We start from the raw sequence: 19,686 nt of genomic DNA on the forward strand, positions 1-19,686 counted from the left end.
GAACTGTGCTACTTAAACTTTGGCCCATTCACCAGAGGGTCGCCCCCCGACGCCTCGAAGCCTCCTTTAGTTCTCAGCTCTCGCCTCCTCTGCGGAAGATCAGGCCACCTGCCAACTATCGTATTCCTTACCGATAACGTGATTAGCACCTTGCGAACACGTTACACTTTTTTAACCTCAGCAAGTGGTTAAAAACCTGTCCCCGGATTTAGGCCTGATCAACCTATCGATATCCACCTCAGAACGCTAGCAGAGAGAAGCGGCAGAATCACAGCACATTCGGCTTCATCTCAAACCTAAGATAGAGTCTTTGACGACCAGGAGTGGGAAGCAAATCCCACGGCAAGACCTTACAAGAAAGAAACAACCCCAGCGCTCTGCCAAAGAGCCCGGCGATCCTGCCAACACGGAAGATACACAACCTCCAGGAGAATTCCCTTCTACCCCAGCAAAGAAGCCTTCCTTTGAACCTCCAAACGACCCCGAATCTAGTAGCGAATCAGATATGGCTAGCACAGGAGGAGGGCCTTCTGGAGGAGGGAAATCTCGGGCAAGGCCGGAAGAAGAGGAGGTACCCACAGCATTTGAACCCCCTAAGTTTAAACTCCACCTCCCAGGGAAGTTCACAGGAGAAGGAAAAGCCTCAAACCTGAAGCCTTTGACCGATGGGCAACAGAACTCTCGCACTTCCTACTCTTACAAGGAAATGATGTGGAAGACCCTACAACCGGACTTATCATTGGATCATTCTGTGAAGGAAAGGCAAGCGACGCATACAACCAATGCTATAAGGATTTCGGGGAGAACGTAAGATTAAGAGGAAATACAGTTCTCGATTACCTGAAAGGACAATTCCAATCCTCTATAACCAATGACCTCCTATATAACAAATTCAAACACCTCCAGCAAGTTAACGGAATGCATGTCAAGCGAATCACCGATGTGGCTACGGACCTAATGATGTATAAGGACCGGATGGAGTGAGGAAATATCTCCCAATACATCTTGAAGCAATGATTCTACGACACCATGCACCCCACCCTCCGGCGAGAAGTAGAACCAGGCGAGGAAGACGGCGATGATATTGCAGTAATAATTGCAAGAGCAAAATGAAAGGACGCCATTCTCCATGAGACCAAGGCCTACAAAACACAGACATCCTCTAGTAGGAACAGCCAGCCACAACACAAAGCCTCCAGCAACTCTGAAGACAATACCCCACGGGTTTTCAAGAAGAAAACAAAATCCTCCAAAGAATCGAGATGGTAAAAAGGAGAATGTTTTGAATGTGGAAAAACAGGACACATGGCAAAAAACTTTCCCACGAAGAAAGGAAAAGGAAAGGCAATAAAGCAAGAGGCGTCAGCCAGCAATGTTGAAAGCGATAACGCCCAATCCAGTGAATATGAAGAGATCCATATCGGATATATCGATGTGGAATGCAACAGTGTTCGACCTCCGGCTACATTCAAAGCACACACCGCTCTTGAAGGTACTATCCTGATCAATGGCAAAAGGGCTCGAGTCCTATTTGACACTGGCGCAATCGGAAGAGATATGATCAGTAATGCCTTTGTCTCTGTCCATGGACTCCCAACTCGAGACCTTAACCAACCCATACCAGTCAATATGGCAGTAAAGGGATCACGATCCACAAGCCATGAAACCTGTTCTGCGACTATTCGACTTGGTTCTGCTATACTACCCCCCCAGGAAATGCTGATTGGAAACCTAGCCAAATACGATGCCCTAATAGGCATGCCATTCCTGAACAGCCACAAAGCTATAATCAAGTGTGGGGAATCAACCATCGATTTCCCAGATCAGAAGGTCAGAGTCTCATGCAAGCCAACAAGCGGAGAGTACCGAGCCGCAGTCTGTGAAGCAACTACCCAAAAACTATTAGATGAATACTCTGATGTTTTCCCTGATCAAATACCCGCAGAACTACCGCCTATGAGAGAGGTGAACCACCACATCCGCCTCCGAGACCCCTCCAATCTCAAGAACCAACCCACCTACTCTATTCCTGACGCATACAAAAGCCCGCTTTGTGATTGGATCAACCAACAACAAAGAAGAGGAGTCATCTACCGGGCAGAAGCCCCAGGTGCCACTCCTATGTTTGTTCAACCCAAAGCAGATGGCAAAAGAATCCGCCCCTTGGTTGATCTCAAGCTACGGAACGAAAACATGGTTATGGACAGCTCGGCTATCCCAAACCAAACCCAGATCCTAAATGCAGTTAGACGGGCTAGATTCCGAAGTAAGATTGACCTAAGCGATGCCTACTTCCAAACAAGGTTAGATCCAGAAAGCGAACGCTACAACAGTTTCAAAACACCCTTCAGAAGTTTCATTAGCCGAGTTATGTTACAAGGTGATATGAATGCGCCCGCCACCTTTATGCGAATTATGGAAAACCTCCTGAGCGAATACCTCCACCATTTTGTTTGCGTTTACATTGATGATATTCTCATTTTCTCGAACACCGAAATAGAACATGCCTACCATATAGGATTGGTTTGTACCAAACTAAAGGAAGTTAAATTCTACGCTAGCAGAAATAAATCAATTCTGTTTGCCGATAAACTCGATATCTTAGGACATGTTATAGATGATGAAGGAATACATGCAGCTCCTGGAAAAATAGCCTGTTTAACGGAGTGGTCAACACCCTGGAATCAAAAGGAACTCAGGCGATTCCCAGGACTAGTCAACTATATTTCCCAGTTCCTCCCACACCACACCACTGTGACAGCGCCGCTCACAGACCTTACCGGCAATGCAGAATTTGTCTGGACCCACACTCATGACCAAGCTTTTACCAACATCAAGGAATTGATTAAAAACGCCAACGTTATTCAACCCATCGACTATAGTAAACCAGAACCGATATGGCTGATTACTGATGCATCAAATGTTGGAGTTGGAGCATGGGTTGGGCAAGGGGCGTCCCATGAAACGGCAAGGCCGGCGGCATTACACAGCAAGAGGTTCACTAACTCATAGATGAACTATGGAAAAACAGACAAGGAAGCCCTTGCTGTGATTGATGCTCTCGCCGCTTTCAACCATATCCTGATGGGCAATACCTTCACTATTGTTACCGACCACCAACCTCTCACTAATCTTAAAACAGAAAGGATACCTGGAAGAAGAAGAACATGATGGATAGGCGAAATCAGCAAATACGATGCAAAAATTATCGACACCCCTGGAAGAACGAACTATTTAGCTGATGCTCTCTCCCGCCTATATGAGAATCAAGACCTCGCAAACCCTCCCCTTGTTCATGACCACACAAGACAAAGTGAGGACAGCCCTAACGACACCTCCTATGAACAAGAACCATCGATGGCTGCCGCCAGCTCTGCCACTCCCTCCAATCCTTTCTCTTACACCATGTACAGTGCTGCCAGAACAGAACGAGGAAAGGACATTGATGAAGAATGGAAAGACAATTGCACGCTCCGCAGCATACCTCCTCACGAACTTGAACAAAGCAGACTCCACTGGTCCCACTGTTATCACGACACCTGCCCTTTTCACCAGGCTGAGATCAAGTTCGGCAACAGATACCAGCAACCGTACTATATACCTGCTGACAATTCCAAAGACACCAGCTTCGACACCATAGAAGGTGCAAAAGAGATGATCAATGAAGATCAATCAACCCTAAAAACCTCCTCATACCCTTAATCCTGTTCTAACACGATACCAAGGTCTTGAAGAACTCGAACAAGCAGCAGCCTACGTGGATGCAATATCCTATTTACACCCCCCACAGTCAGCCCCGCCATCCTCTCCTCCTATAATCGATTCACGACCACTATATGGTGGACCCTTACGAGTATATAACAATGAAACCATTGTCTCGGTCATACCCCCTACTATTCCGGAACATCAGCGTCAACTCTATGAAACCTTTGAGGAAGAGGAAGCCCCTATCGAACCAACAAGAGGATCCCTAATCGAGGATGAACGAAATGTTAGATCAACCACAGAAGAATTAACCTCCACTTTCCGAAGCCAAATGATAGCAGGATATCGCCATGACCCGATTTACTTCAAAGCCATGGATAGCTCCAGGCATGGAGACCTCACCCCCTACAATATATCAAATGGAATGGTCTATACCAGCACCCGTTATGGTGAACACTGCCTATACATACCAAAAGGCCATATGTTCAATGGAATGACTATTAGAGAATATGTTATTACCGAAATCCACAACAAAGGACACCACAGTGCGGATCGCAACCTCCAATATGCCTCAGAATATGTTTACTGGCCTGAAATGCGAAAGGGCTTCCGCGATTTTGTCAGGCAATGCGAACTCTGTCAGGCAAATAAGGAGCGAACACAACTTCCTGAAGGGAAAGCTTAGACCCTCCAACTACCATGTGAAATATTTGAATCCTATGCCATCGATTTCGCAGGACCATTCAACAAGTCCGCCAGATATGACACCGTCTTGGTAGCTGTAGATCGATTCTCTGGATACACCTGGTTAATACCAATGAAGGTTACCGACTCCTCCCAAGACACCTGGAATAACCTACAACGATACCTGTTTACCCCCCACGGGTACCCCTTATCTATTGTCAGTGATGCTAATCCCCATTTTACTGCCAGATTCTGGAAGCAAACCTTGACCTCCCTCGGAATAAACCACATTATGGCTGCCCCAGGACACCATGAGACTAATGGCCAAGCAGAACGAAAAATCCGTGAGGTTAAGACCGGAATTAGGAATATGATCAATGAACGACAAACCAATGAGAAACCAGCCCTTGTTGAGCTCGCTGCATATATCAACGCCGGATTTTCAGATACCTTAGGGATGTCACCATACAAGGCAGTCTTTGGCTGTCAATACCCCCTCCTACCTACAACACTATTTAAGAACTCCTCAGTCCCTGCCTCTGATAACCATCTAAACCGCCAACAAGCAATTCGGAACGATACCTTCTAAGCTGTTAAGGCTGCCCGATTCCGAAGCACCACTACTGTCCAGAAACCACAACGCAAACATGTCCCCATCTCACCAGGAGACATGCTCATGGTACATGGTAACATGTTCATTACCAATGTCGGACGCAGCAAGAAACTGCAACCCCGATGGCGCGGACCCTTCAAAGTCATATCCTTTGATGAGCATACAGAGAACTACACTGTCCAGATGGATGGACGCATGTACCGCCGCAATACTGCAGTCTTTCACGCCTCAGCGGTCAAGCAATTCCATCCAAATGGCGACTCCAAGTTTCCTGGAAGAACCCACTCTCGGCCTGCACCTATCATCATTGATAAGAAGGATGAATGGGAAGTTGAAGAAATCAGAGACCACCACATTTGGCATGGAAATGATCAGTTCCTAGTCAAATGGAAAGGATATCCGACGTGCGAAAACAGTTGGGAACCACTGGAAGGACTAGAGCATGCTATGGATATGGTGAACAGATGGTGGAAAGACAACATGCCAAACGAATCCCTCCTCCCAACAATCAATTATATCACCATGTGCTGGACGCCTACAATGCCAGAAACTGAGCGATGGCACGCAGAACTCGAAGCTAGAGATGGATTTTGGGCACCATACTTTGAGTCGGAGTTCGAAAGCAGCGATGAGGAAAATCAAGCTATGGAGCAGGCCCTCGACAACTTTATCTAGTCACCAATCACCATCCGAATACCATAACGATGTCAAACTATGTGGAGCTCAATGCGAGGCAGCGACAACAGGTTGTTGGACTGTTGTTGAACCGCGATGTTATCCAACTTGAGGACTATTTCGAAATCCTCTGGATTGACTACTGTCCTGATTGCGATCATGCTTGGGTTGATGTACAGCACGAATCTGGTATTCGCGACTACTGTGATTTAGATTTTTTCGAGTCTAAGTGTTTCCTTAGAGTTTCTTCCTGCCCCTGGTGTGACACTTACGATGAAGAGTTTTTAGCGGAAACTGAAGCCTTTAGTTTCTCAGACTCCGCTTTTGATGATTATTAGGTTTTGTTTGTGTAAACAGTTGTTTTGTTTTGGGGAATATAACAGGTATGGGTACTTGGTTATTGGTTTTGTTTTATGTTTTGTTTTAAGTATCGCTTTGATACTTGGTTTTGTTTTATGTTTTGTTTTAAGTATCGCTTTGATACTTGGTTACTTTTAAGTATCGTTTGATACTTGGTTTTGTTTTATGTTTTGTTTTAAGTATCGCTTTGATACTTGGTTAGTTTTAAGTATCGTTTGATACTTGATTTTGCTTTATGTTTTGTTTTAAGTATCGCTTTGATACTTAAGAAGTTTTACCAAAGTGTATCGATTGATACCTTTGATTAGTTTCGTTCATTTTAAGACATGAACAGATTTGTGTATTTAAAGACCGCCTGTTTCTATGATAGAAAGGACAGACTTCGACAGACAGTATTTCAATATACTTGGTTGAACGGTTACTTCTTTGTTTCTCAGTACACCCTCGAAGCATCCTTTAGTTCTCAGCTCTCGCCTCCTCTGCGGAAGAGCAGGCCACCTGCCAACCATCGTATTCCTTACCGATAACGTGATTAGCACCTTGCGAACACGTTACATTTGTGGTCGTGAACAAGAGGAGGGTTTGAGAGGTCTTGATTCTCATATAGGTGAGAGAGAACATCAGCTAAATAGTTCGTTCTTCCAGGAGTATAGATGATTTTTGCATCGTATTTGCTGATTTCGCCTATCCATCTTGTTCTTCTCCTTCCAGGTATTCTTTCTGTTTTAAGATTGGTGAGGGGTTGGTGGTCGGTGACAATGGTGAAGGTATTGCCCATCAGGATGTGATTGAAAGCGGCGAGAGCATTAATCACAGCAAGGGCTTCCTTGTCTGTTGTTTCATAGTTCATCTGTGAGTTAGTGAACTTCCTGCTGTGTAGTGCTGCCGGTCTCGCCATTTCATGGGAGGCCCCTTGTCCAACCTATGCTCCAACTCCAACATCCAATGCATCAGTAATCAGCCATATCGGTTCTGGTTTACTATAGTCGATAGGTTGAATAACGTTGGCATTCTTAATTAACTCCTTGATGTTGGTAAAGGCTTGGTCCTGAGTGTGGGTCCAGACAAATTCTGCATTGCCAGTAAGGTCTGTGAGCGGCGCTGTTACAGTGGCGTGATGTGGTAGGAACTGGGAAATATAGTTGACTAGTCCTAGGAACCGCATGAGTTCTTTTTAATTCTAGGGTGTCGTCCATTCCGTCAAACAGGATATTTTTCCAGCGGCTGCATGTATTCCTTCATCATCTATAACATGTCCAAGGATATCGAGTTTATCGGCATACATAATTAATTTGTTTCTACTAGCGTAGAATTTAGCTTCCCTAAGTTTGGTACAAACCAAACCTATATGGTAGGCGTGTTCTATTTTGGTGTTCGAGAAGATGAGAATATCATCAATGTAGACCCAAACAAAATGGTGGAGGTATTCGCTCAGGAGGTTTTCCATAATTCGCATAAAGGTGGCGGGCGCATTCATATCACCTTGTAACATAACTCGGCTGAAGAAACTTCCGTAGTGTGTTTTGAAACTGTTGTAGTGTTCGCTTTCTGAATCTAATCTTGTTTGGAAATAGGCATCACTTAGGTCAATCTTACTTCGGAATCTAGCCCATCCAACTGCATTTAGGATCTAGGTTTGGTTTGGGATAGCGGAGCTGTCCATAACCGTGTTTTCGTTCCGTAGCTTGAGGTTAACCAAGGGGCGAATTCTTTTGCCATCTGCTTTGGGTTGAACAAACATAGGAGCGGTACCTGGGGCTTCTGCTCGGTAGATGACTCCTCTTCTTTGTTGTTGGTTGATCCAATCACAAAGCGGGCTTTTGTATGCGTCAGGAATAGAGTAGGTGGGTTGGTTTTTGAGATTAGAGGGGTCTCGGAGGCGAATGTGGTGGTTCACCTCTCTCATAGGCAGTAGTTCTTCGGGTATTTGATCAGGGAAAATATCAGAGTATTCGTCCAATAGTCGTTGGGTAGTTGCTTCACAGACTGCGGCTCGGTACTCTCCGCTTGTTGGCTTGCATGAGACTCTGACCTTCTGATCTGGGAAATCGATGGTTGATTCCCCACACCTGATTATAGCTTTGTGGCGGTTCAGGAATGGCATACCTATTAGGGCATCATATTTGGCTAAATTTTCAACCAGCATTTCCTGGGGGTGTAGGACTGCAGAACCAAGTCGAATAGTCGCACTACAGGTTTTATGGCTTATGGATCGTGATCCCTTTACTGCCATATTGACAGGTATGAGTTGGTTAAGGTCTCGAGTTGGGAGTCCATGGACAGAGACAAAGGCATTACTGATCATATCTCTTCCGATTGCGCCAGTGTCAAATAGGACTCGAGCCTTTTTACCATTGATCAGAATAGTACCTTCTAGAGCGGTGTGTGCTTTGAATGTAGCTGGAGGTCGAACACTGTTGCATTCCACATCGATATATCCAATATGGATCTCTTCATATTCGCTGGATTGGGTATTATCGCTTTCAACATTGTTGGCCGATGTCTCTTGCTTAATTGCCTTTCCTTTCCCTTTCTTCGTAGGACAGTTCTTTGCCATGTGTCCTGTTTTTCCACATTCAAAACACTCTCCTTTCTGCCGTCTTGATTCTTTGGAGTATTTTGTTGTCTACTTGAAAACCCGTGGGGTATCGTCTTCAGAGTTGCTGGAGGCTTTGTGCCGTGGCTGGCTATTCCTGCTAGTGGATGTCTGTGTTTTGTAGGCCTTAGTTTCATGGAGAATGGCGTCCTTTCGTTCTGCTCTTGCGATTATTACTGCAATATCATCGCCATCTTCCTCGATTGGTTCTACTTCTCACCGGAGGGTAGGGTGCATAGTGTCGTAGAATCGTCGCTTCAGGATGTATTTGGAGATACTTCCTCTCTCCATCCGGTCCTTATACATCATCAGGTCAGTAGCCACATCGGTGATTCGCTTGACATGCGTTCCGTTAACTTGCTGGAGCTGGTTGAATTTGTTGTATAGGAGGTCGTTAGTTATAGAGGATTGGAATCGTCCTTTCAGGTAATCGAGAACTGTAGTTCCTCTTAATCTTACATTCCCGCCCTATTCCTTATAGCATTGGTAGTATGCGTCGGTTGCTTTTCCTTCGCAAAATGATCCAATGATAAGTCCAGTTGTAGGGTCTTCCACATCATTTCCTTGTAAGAGTAGGAAGTGTGAGAGTTCCGTTGCCTATCGGTCAAAAGCTTCAGGTTTGAGGTCTTTTCCTTCTCCTGTGAATTTCACTGGGAGGTGCAGTTTAAACTTAGGGGGTTCAAATGCTGTGGGTACCTCCTCTTCTTCAGGCCTAGCCCGAGATTTTCCTCCTCCAGAAGGCCCTCCTCCTGTGCTAGCCATATCTGATTCGCCGCTGGATTCGGGGTCAATTGAAGGTTCAAAGGAAGGTTTCTTTGCTGGAGTAGAAGGGAATTCTCCTGGAGGTTGTGTATCTTCCGTGTTTGCAGGATCACCCAGCTCTTTAGCAGAGTGCCAGGGTTGTTTCTTTCTTGTAAGGTCTTGCCGTAAGATTTGCTTCCCACTCCTGGTCGTCAAAGACTCTATCTTGGGTTTGAGATGAAGCCAAATGTGCTGTGATTCTGCCGCTTCTCTCCGCTAGGGTTCTGAGGTGGATATCGATAGGTTGATCAGGCCTAAATCCGGGGACAGGTTCTTAACCACTTGCTGAGGTTAAAAAAATGTGATGTGTTCGCAAGGTGCTATTCACATTATCGGTAATTAATACGATAGTTGGCAGGTGGCCTGCTCTCCCAGAGAGGAGGCGAGAGCTGAGAACTAAAGGAGGCTACGAGGGTGTAATGAGGAACAAAGAAGTAACCCTTCAACCAAGTATATTGAAATACTGTCTGTCGAAGTCTGCCTTTTCTATCGTAGAAACAGGCGGTCTTTAAATACACAAATCTGTTCATGTCTAGCATGAACGAAACTAATCAAAGATATCAACCGACACACTTTGGTGAAACTAATTAAGTATCAAAGCGATACTTAAAATAAAACATAAAACAAAACCAAGTATCAAAGCAATACTTAAAACAAAACATAAAACAAAACCAAGTATCAAACGATACTTAAAACAAACCAAGTATCAAAGCGATACTTAAAACAAAACATAAAACAAAACCAAGTATCAAACGATACTTAAAATAAACCAAGTATCAAAGCGATACTTAAAACAAAACATAAAACAAAACCAAGTATCAAACGATACTTAAAACAAACCAAGTATCAAAGCGATACTTAAAACAAAACATAAAACAAAACCAATAACCGAGTACCCGTACCAGTTACAGGTCAAGTCTTGTTAATAGAAGACGGAGCTGGACCACATTTCTCTAAATTCCTTAATGAACATCATTCGAATTCTGGAATCAATAAGATTGCCTGGCCTGCCTGTAACTCTCTCCTAATTACCTATTGTTTTTACACTACTAATAAGAAAATGAATTTCATTTATAAAGCTTCTCCAGATCTCAACCCGATTGAACGGGTATGGGACTATATTCGACGACATCTTGCCAAACGAAAACCGTTTCCTACAACCAAGGAGGCTACGCTTGTGGCATGGAAAGAGATTTGGATGTCTATTCCAGTTAATATTACAAATTCCTTCTTCGCACCACTTCCAAACCGCTTAGCAGAGGTTTCCTGTCAAAATGGCGGAAACCTATATAATGGCTAGAATGTTTTTATTTATTTATTTTATTGTGTTTATTCATTTCTGAGTAGTATTGTTTATTGGCGTATGCTCTCGGGGTTTTTTTTTTTTTCTTCTGACTTCTCTAAACCTCCGATCATGAACCTATATGATTTTCAAAATTCGAGTTCGGTCTTGGCGTACCTGCCCGGAGACTTTTTCTCAGCACGAGTATCACAATATTATCATAATAATTATCATAGTTGCAAAATTAATCAAATCTCCCCCCAGTTAGGGGTATCACAAAAGAGAGCAAAGCAAAGGAAGTATCATAAGTACTCACAGGGTATCATTCATGATGATAAATGGTACCATAGTGATAGAAGCTGTGACTAATAAATTCCAACACCCTGACTTCCTATGTCAAATCACTGGCAGTCACTCGTGAAGCTGACTGCCCGCCCGCTACAAACCTCTCCTTAGTGCTTGTAGAAGACCTTATTTATGACACGAATAATACTGAATGGCAATCTTTTCTTCAGTAAAGCGACTTTCTAAGCCCCCTCCCTTGGTAATACATTACCCAAAGTCACCCCCCACACCCACTCCTGTTAAACAACCGAACGATGCCCAATCAAAGAAGACCCCAATATCTACCGGTATCAGAGCCCCAGTGTGACGACAGCCAAGCGCATACCTGCGCAATCCCGGATATTTCGCCTGCCTTGACCCTTCACACTAACTTAACCTAATATTCCCTCTCTCCCATCTCCCCCTCCCCTCTCTACGAGTACTCGAGTTCCTCTTTCCTCCCTGCTAACCACAAGCCTCAATCCGCAAGCCCATGCTTACCTCTGGCATAAGTCGCTGCATAAGACCTACACTATCTACGGTAATGCCCCGCAGCTCCCTGGCCATGTCCCGCTCAGAATCAACCGGCGTGACCCTCCAAGATCTTCCAAAATCAAATGTCTTCACCACAAAGCTCCCACGTAACCTCCCTACTCTTTCTGTCAACCCCCAGAACTAACCCTCCTCTAGCCGATGCGCAATTCCCGACCCCTGAATCCTCTGCAGGAGCAACCCGCTCACAGCTCGGTCCGCGCATGGTAAAAGCTGCATTATACACATATGTTCGTCCCGACCCGGTAGAAGATAATCCCGAGCTCCTGGCCGTATCACCGCTGGCACTCCGTTCTATTGGTCTCGCTTCCACGGAACCTACAAAACCAGAGTTCCTCAGATTAGTCTCTGGGAATGGCGGCTTCGAGGATATATCGTACCCATGGGCACAATGTTACGGCGGCTGGCAATTCGGGCAGTGGGCAGGTCAGTTGGGCGACGGCCGAGCAATCTCGCTCTTCGAAGCTACGAATCCAGAAACCAAAATTCGATACGAGCTTCAACTCAAAGGAGCAGGGCAAACACCGTATTCTAGATTCGCAGACGGAAAGGCAGTGCTGAGGAGCAGTATCAGAGAGTTTATTGTATCGGAGTACCTATATTCGATCGGTATTCCGAGCACACGGGCGCTAAGTTTGACACTCTTGCCTGGCAATCAGGCCATTCGGGAGAACATCGAGACTTGCGCAATCGTATGCCGCTTTGCTGAGAGCTGGATTCGTATTGGGACCTTTGACCTTCTGAGAGCAAGGGGGGATAGAAAAAATTTGAGGCTTCTGTCAGATTATGTCCGGGAGGAGGTTTTGAAAACGAAGGAGAGGGTAGATGGTGAAGACGGGTCAAGCGGGGTGCGCGGGGATGGAGTTAGAAATAGGTACGAAGATATGTACAGGGAGATTGTTCGAAGAAATGCCTTGACGGTAGCGAAATGGCAGGCATACGGCTTTATGAACGGTGTTTTGAACACTGATAATACGAGCATCATGGGGTTAAGTCTTGATTTTGGACCGTTCTCTTTCATGGATGTATGTACCCCCTCTAAAATCTCTCCCTCGATCGCTAAAAATATAGAGCTTCAACCCCAAATTCACACCGAATCACGACGACCACACGCTCCGCTACTGCTACAAGAATCAGCCAACAATAATCTGGTGGAACCTCGTCCGCCTAGCAGAAGACCTCGCCGAGCTCTTCGCTGCAACCCCCGAAATGCTCGACTCAGTGACCTTCATAAACGATGGCCTCACCTCTGAAGCAGACGCAGAAGCTCTGGTCATACGCGCAGACAAGATCATTGAGGAAGTCGGCGAAGAATACAAATCTATTTTCTTAGCGGAATACAAACAACTCATGGCAACACGCCTTGGATTTACCGGGCTTCGGGAGACAGATATGGATGATGTTTACTCCCCGCTACTAGATATCCTCGAGGACGCACATGTCGACTTTGGCCACTTCTTTAGACGCCTTTCCGAATTGCCAATTTTTGAACTTATGGAGAGTGATGAGGAAGCCCAATTGACTGCGGCAGAGGGGCTTATGCCGAAGGCTGTGCTCACGACTGTACAGAAGGGGCCGGAGAAAATACTCAAGTGGTTAAAGCTCTACGCGGAGCGACTAGAGGAAAAGGAGGATGCAAAGAGAATGGAGAGGATGAAAAAAGTTAATCCAAAGTTCATTCCGAAGAATTGGGTTCTTGAAGAGATCATTCAGAGAGTAGAGCAGAAGGGTGAGAGGGGTGTGTTGGGGGATGTGATAAAGCTGGTTGAGAACCCATTTGCCGATCGATGGGAGGGGGTGAAGGATGCTGAGAGGTGGTGTGGGGATGTGCCAAAGTTGGAGGTTGGTATGCAGTGCAGTTGCTCCAGCTGACGGGCTTACCGTACTGTACTCCGTCTCCAATGGCTGGATAGTGTGGGTTTGCTCAATCAATCAGTGGTCTTGTACAGTTTAGGGCAGATGATCTGCACTACTAGCCCCTCTGTTGGCACTGATTTTGGCTCTTTGCTAAAACTCAAAAATATTTTCCTCCAGAAGGTCGGCGAGGATAGGCTATGGTCCAAGCCAGCTACTCTCGCAACCGTTATATTTGGCATCATGGTAAGCTTGCAGGCCGTGTGAGTGATAACCACAAGAGCCTGATGCTGAGGTAGGTACTCGAATGCTTCGGGGCGTAACAAAATACCCACAAGTGTGACTACCGAGTGGTGTCTCAGCATTCCTAAAGCAAGCAATCGGACATTCTCTAGGTTAGCGCATGGTATGAGTGGGTATAATAAATTACGGATAAGCATTAACCTATTTATTCGCATAAATTTAAAAACCATAGTACTCGTACCATAGCCTCCCATTAATAAAAGGAGTTCGTCTTTCTACCTTTAACACCTTGGCCGCAAGAGAAAGGTGGGGTAAGGGCTATGGGCACAACCATGAACGAGTGATCCAGATACTGGTATTCTGCTTTGGCTGTGGGACCAGAAGGAAGGGAACCGAACCAGCTCAAGTTACAAATCCAAATCAATTCTTTGATATTTAATCCTCATATCCTGTGTCCCGTGTCCGATTCTTCTACTCGTGTTAGACCCTCCGAGTACGAGTAGAATAACTTACCCTCCCTCACTCCTGTCTTTATCCTCATGTTCCACCCTCTCTCCAAGGCACATGAACCTAAAACGGACCCCGGCTTGGCATGACCACCAACCCCTGCGCTTTCCTGCCTTCGCGTCTTACCAAACTTTCACTCAATAATACAGTATACGGTGTACAGTACCTTTCTTTTCCACCATCTCTCCTCCAACACCTCCTCCCTTCCCTTCTCCCATCAAAGCCACGCACACACACCCAGGGTGAAAAAAAAAGGATAAGAGGGAAAAAAATACCGCCCTCAAATCAAAATGCCGTCAGACATCGAGACCTTCGAAAATATCTTCCTCGACCTCTCCCGTACACCGGGTCGTTTCCGCTTCGCCCCGAGCGGAATGGGCTGGCGTCCGACCACCGGCGAGATCTGGAAGATGGCAAATACAGAGCTAAGTACGGCACAGTGGAGCCGTGCGGCGCGCGGGTACGAATTGAAACTTTTCACACGAACCATGGGGATTGTGCAGTTGGATGGGTTTGAGCTTGATGTAAGTTACATCTACTCCGTCCATCCCTATTCCAAATACATACTAACACGGTGGCTAAACTGCCACACTAGGACCTAGATAGGGTCAAGGAATGCTTAAAAGCATACTACAAGGTCAACCTCGAGCACCGCGAGCACGCGCTGAAGGGCTGGAACTGGGGCAAGGCCGAGTTTTCAAAGTCAGAATTGTACTTTAATGTTGCCAACAAGCCCGCTTTCGAGATCCCCTTCGCCGAAGTGTCGAATTCGAATCTTGCCGGGAAGAATGAGGTCGCGGTCGAGTTCGCTACCGCTGATGCGGGCGGCGGCGGAACGAACGAGGCTGGGAATAAGAAGAAGAAGAAAGCTGCGGCGCAACTGGACCAGCTTGTTGAGATGAGGTTCTATGTTCCGGGGACCGTAAAGAAGGGGGATGAAGAGGCCGGTAGCGATGCTGAAGGCGAAGAGAAGGAGATGAGTGCTGCGAATCTGTTTTATGATACACTTAAAGAGAAGGCCGATATCGGAGAGGTGGCGGGAGATACCTATGCTACGTTTTTGGATATCTTATTTCTTACTCCTCGGTTTGTCCCCCCACCCACCTCACTTCTCACCCCACCGATACTAATAATAGCCTTGCAGAGGTCGTTACGACATAGACATGTACGAGTCATCCTTCCGCCTGCGCGGGAAAACCTATGACTACAAGATCCAATTCGAGAACGTCAAAAAGTTCTTTCTCCTGCCAAAGCCGGACGACGTGCATAACATGATAGTGATAGGCCTAGACCCACCCCTCCGCCAGGGTCAGACCAAATACCCCTTCCTGGTAATGCAATTCAAGCGTGAGGAAGACATGGAATTCGACCTGAACATAACCGAAGACCTCCTCAACGAGAGGTACGCGGGCAAGCTACAGATGCACTACGAAAACCCCGCGCACCAAGTCGTCTCGCAGATCTTCAAAGGCCTAACCGGCAAGCGCATAATCACACCAAGCAGGGACTTTTCCTCCCACCACCAACAATCCGGCGTGAAGTGCTCCTTGAAAGCCAACGAAGGCCACCTCTTTTGCCTAGACAAGGCCTTCATCTTTGTTCCGAAGCCCGCGGTATTCATTACCTTTGACAAGATTGCACACATCACCATGTCACGAGTAGGAGGTAGTGTCTCCGCCTCGAGAACATTCGACGTGACAGTCTCGCTCAAGTCGTCCGAGGGCGGCGGTGAGTATCAATTCAACAACATCAACCGTGAGGAGCAGTCCTCGCTGGAAGACTTCTTCAAGAGCAAGAACCTGCGCATTAAGAATGACCTCGTCGACGACTCTAGCGCGCTCCTCGCTCAGGCTCTCAAGGACCAGGACATGGACGACGATGACGACGTTGCTGCCGCGAGGGGCTCCGCCGACGAGGACGAGGAGAGTGTTGACGAGGACTTCCAGGCCGAGAGCGAGAGTGACGTTGCCGAGGAGTATGATAGCGCGCATGAGAGCTCTGGCGGAAGTGATGATGAGGATGGACCCGGTGGGGAGGAGGACGAAGATGAGGATGAGGAGATGAGGGACGTGGAGGTCGAGGTTCGTGAGGATGGTCCCGCAAAGAAGAAGGTCAAGACTTCGAAGAAGTAGATTGCAACCTTTCCGCCCGCCGTTAGATTGGGTTTTTACTGGGGGGTAGTGTGCAGGGTCATTGTGGGAGAGTCTTGTATCTTACATGCTGCTTTTTTCTTTCATATTCTTTTTCCCTTCCACTATAATGGATACCAAGTTGGGCTCTTATATCATACCGTGTGACGGAGTGGCTTAGGTGCGCAAGGCAATAGGGTTTCTTGTAGCAATTGCTGAACAAAAGTTGTTTTTCCCGTCACATCTTCGTTCTCTTCCCTCGCAGCGAAACTCTCAACCGAGTGATAAAATATGATCAAAACTGCCCTTGAATTTGTTCCTATTTTGGTATGATGACACTCCCACTTTCACTCCCCCACAATCATAATCTTACAACCACCAACCAACACCCAACTTTTATTTTTATTTTTTTCACCCCCATCCACACCATCTAACCATAATGGAGAGTTAGAACAAGAGTTTCAAAAAAAAAAAAAAAAGATGGTGCTACAATTCAAGTAGATATCCAGTTCCATTCCATCCTACTCCATCCCGAGCCGATATAGTCAAAAGGAAAAACCTAACAAAATCACAACAAAAACAACGCAAGAAAAATTCTAAACAACCCTCAACTTCCTCTGCGCCTTGCCAACCTTCGTCCTTTTACTCTTCTTCTTACCCGCATCGAAGGCGGCAGCAGAAACATGGTCGCGACCAAGGTTGTCCAAATCCTTGACCTTGTAGATTCTCACAATCCAGTTCTCGCTGGTGAAAGCTTCGTCCAAGATGCTCAGAGTCGGGCCAACAGCTGGGAGCTTTGCGTTTCGGACGCGGTCCTGGGCTTGGCCAGCGGGGAATAGGGATTGGTAGTTGTAGTATGACATCTTGTACATTATGGAGTTCTTCATGGTATCAGTGGCACCGTCGTCGACACGGTATTCTCCGCGGGGGGTAAAAAAGTCGCGCTCTTTAACTTCGTCAGGCCAGACGCCTTCTGCGATACGGATCATCCATAGGAACTAGGTATGTTAGCGTGGTTTGGTTGGGTGGGAAAGGGGAGAATAGTACCTTGTTGATATCATCGCCAGAGTATCCCAAAAGACCACCAAAAATAACGAGAACATAGTCAACGTCGTGCTGCCTCAAGATAGGATATGCAACTTCCTCACGGGAGCTCATGGCTTTACCAACGGTAGCAATATGGGTATTGTTCCAAGTGTTGTTGTCAACCAAAGTGGTACGGTCAGCCATACCACCGATCTGGTATCCGTAATCCCACCAACTCATAATCTTGGCATCGTCTGGAGTGTTCTTCCTGAGCCAGTAGTAAGCTTCACGGTAATCATCAATGATATGTTGCGATCCGTCTGGCAATCTAGATGCTAGGACGACGGATGGCGAGGAGTAAGCGTTGGAAGTAACCCAAGTGCAATGAAGAACAAAAACAAAGAGATAAATGCTGAAGGCAGCAATAACAGCAATGCTGGAAGCCTTGGAGTAAATTCCAACAATGGAGTCTTTGCTAGCGCTGAGAATGTTGACACGAGGTTTCTTCTCCTTCCTCTCATCAACACTTTGGGCACCCACTGCGGGAGCCGCAGGGGTCTTGATTGAAAGATAAACATCCAGGATATTTGACAGAGCAATGGCGGCGGAAACACAGACGACAGGAGTCAAGGTTAACATCAAACGAACCATCACACCGGCAAAGTAGCTGGCCATGATACCATAGATGATAACAAAGACATGTTGGTCTTGAAGAGTGCTGAAACACATGTAGATACCGGCAGGGAATAGCCAAATGAGCATCTCCAAGTCAAAAAAGAAAGCAGGCCATGCGGTAGGCTGATGCTCCGAGACGGATGCAATGATAGGAATGTGGATCTTGGCGTATCCTGTGTCCCAAAGTGAATAGAAACGACCAGACCAGGGTGCAATAACTCCAGAAAGTGTGAGAAGCACAAGCACAGCAGAAGACAACGCAAAGACGATAAAGATCAAAGCCTTGAGCAATGTCTTAAACTGGCGAGATGGAACCTGGTATCGGACGAATTCGACGAATCCGACAAGTTGGAGAAGTCCGAAAACACCTACATATGCATTAGCTAATTGCTAGGCCAGAAATAAGATATTCGGAAGCTCATACCAAGTGCAGCCATATGCTCAGAAGATCTGATAGGCAAGAAACCGACGAACGGGACCTGCATGCTGCCCAACGTCCCGAGAGCAAACCAACTTGTGTATGCGACGTACAACCTCGACGAGTATCTGCCCATCAAGACCAGCACAAATGCGTGCAGAGGTATCATGTTCGTAATGAAAACATATCCACCCCAGGCAGCAACCATGTAAAAGTAAAACAAGGCACACAGAGCACCCCAGAAGGCACTCCCATCCTTCAACGCTTTGATCCAGAGGTAGAAGGTGAACATCAGCAGGAAGATAGCAATTGCCTCGTTATCGTATGAACCCGCAACAGAACGAGAAATATAACCGGGTGCAATACCAATGAATGCCGCAGCGAGTAAACCTGCAGATTCATCCTTCATCTCCTTGGTAAAGAGGTATGTTGCGAGGGCCGTGAGGCCAGAGAATGCCGGGGCGAGGAGAACGCAGATATTCCGAATGTCGACTGGCATAGAGAGCATACGGAGAATATGGTAAATTGCACCGGAGGTCACCATGAGACCTGGATAGAGAGTTCCTCCAGTAACACGACCGAGCGGATGCCATGTTCCTAAAAGCACGTTCAAGTTAGAAATCCGCACAAAGGTGAAGTGCAGCAAGCCGAATGTTGTATAAAGAATAGGGAGCATACGATCATCAAACCAGTCCCAGAAATTGTAAAACCCGTTCTTGACGAGGTATTTAGAGGCACGGAAGTTAAACCATGGATCAACTATAGCATCGTCAGCTTTCCAAACCCCCATATCACCAGTCACTACTACCAAAAACGATAGCCCTCCGAGATCCAATTGTCTCGATCAAACTGCGGGGGGAGGAGATTCCTACATTCGTGGATAATGCTTTCAAATCCTAAACCATAATTAGCACCAGCTCTCCAATCCAAACGTGTGAGAGACACAATCTCCAAGACAAAGGGGGTTTTATCAGATAAAAGCTTACGTATAACAGAAAACAACCGACTCGAAACGGCAGCACCAGCAATAGTAAGGAGAATAACAGCCTTCAGCAGTCTACGGATATTTCTTGTAGACTCGTCCTTGAGGAGTGCCTCAATGGACGACATGGTTGAGGAAAAGTGGTGGAGTTGAAAGGGGAGGATTTGTCGCTTGTTATTCGTGGAATTGCCTAGCGAGCCGTGCTTGACTACGGTATCTGGGAACTTTTGGGCCCCCGTTGTAAGTTGGCCTCTTCGAAT

At 46.4% G+C, this 19,686-nt stretch overlaps 3 protein-coding genes; 2 read left to right on the forward strand and 1 right to left on the reverse strand.

Moving 5' to 3' along the window:
• Positions 1 to 11,584: 11,584 nt before the first annotated feature.
• GSTUM_00011155001 (uncharacterized protein) lies at positions 11,585 to 13,464 on the forward strand (the record flags this gene model as incomplete). Its single annotated transcript, XM_002841741.1, has 4 exons — positions 11,585 to 11,681; positions 11,731 to 12,617; positions 12,664 to 12,813; positions 12,892 to 13,464. 4 exons carry the CDS (start codon positions 11,585 to 11,587, stop codon positions 13,462 to 13,464), a joined length of 1,707 nt encoding a protein of 568 aa, XP_002841787.1.
• A 1,022-nt stretch (positions 13,465 to 14,486) lies between these two features.
• On the forward strand, positions 14,487 to 16,472 carry GSTUM_00011156001 (uncharacterized protein; the record flags this gene model as incomplete). XM_002841742.2 has 3 exons in its annotated part: positions 14,487 to 14,720; positions 14,792 to 15,282; positions 15,341 to 16,472. The coding sequence occupies 3 exons, from the start codon at positions 14,487 to 14,489 to the stop codon at positions 16,326 to 16,328; spliced, it is 1,713 nt and encodes a 570-aa protein (XP_002841788.1). The 3' UTR covers positions 16,329 to 16,472.
• A 449-nt stretch (positions 16,473 to 16,921) lies between these two features.
• GSTUM_00011157001 (uncharacterized protein) lies at positions 16,922 to 19,609 on the reverse strand (the record flags this gene model as incomplete). XM_002841743.2 has 7 exons in its annotated part: positions 19,431 to 19,609; positions 19,317 to 19,340; positions 19,123 to 19,203; positions 18,451 to 19,041; positions 17,892 to 18,394; positions 17,373 to 17,795; positions 16,922 to 17,323 (listed from the first exon to the last, which is right to left on the reverse strand). Exons 1-7 carry the CDS (start codon positions 19,552 to 19,554, stop codon positions 16,922 to 16,924), a joined length of 2,148 nt encoding a protein of 715 aa, XP_002841789.1. The 5' UTR covers positions 19,555 to 19,609.
• Between the last annotated feature and the right edge of the window lie 77 nt (positions 19,610 to 19,686).

The sequence above is a fragment of the Tuber melanosporum genome (assembly GCF_000151645.1).
Source record: "Tuber melanosporum whole genome shotgun sequence assembly, scaffold_8, strain Mel28".
Classification (NCBI taxonomy): domain Eukaryota; kingdom Fungi; phylum Ascomycota; class Pezizomycetes; order Pezizales; family Tuberaceae; genus Tuber; species Tuber melanosporum.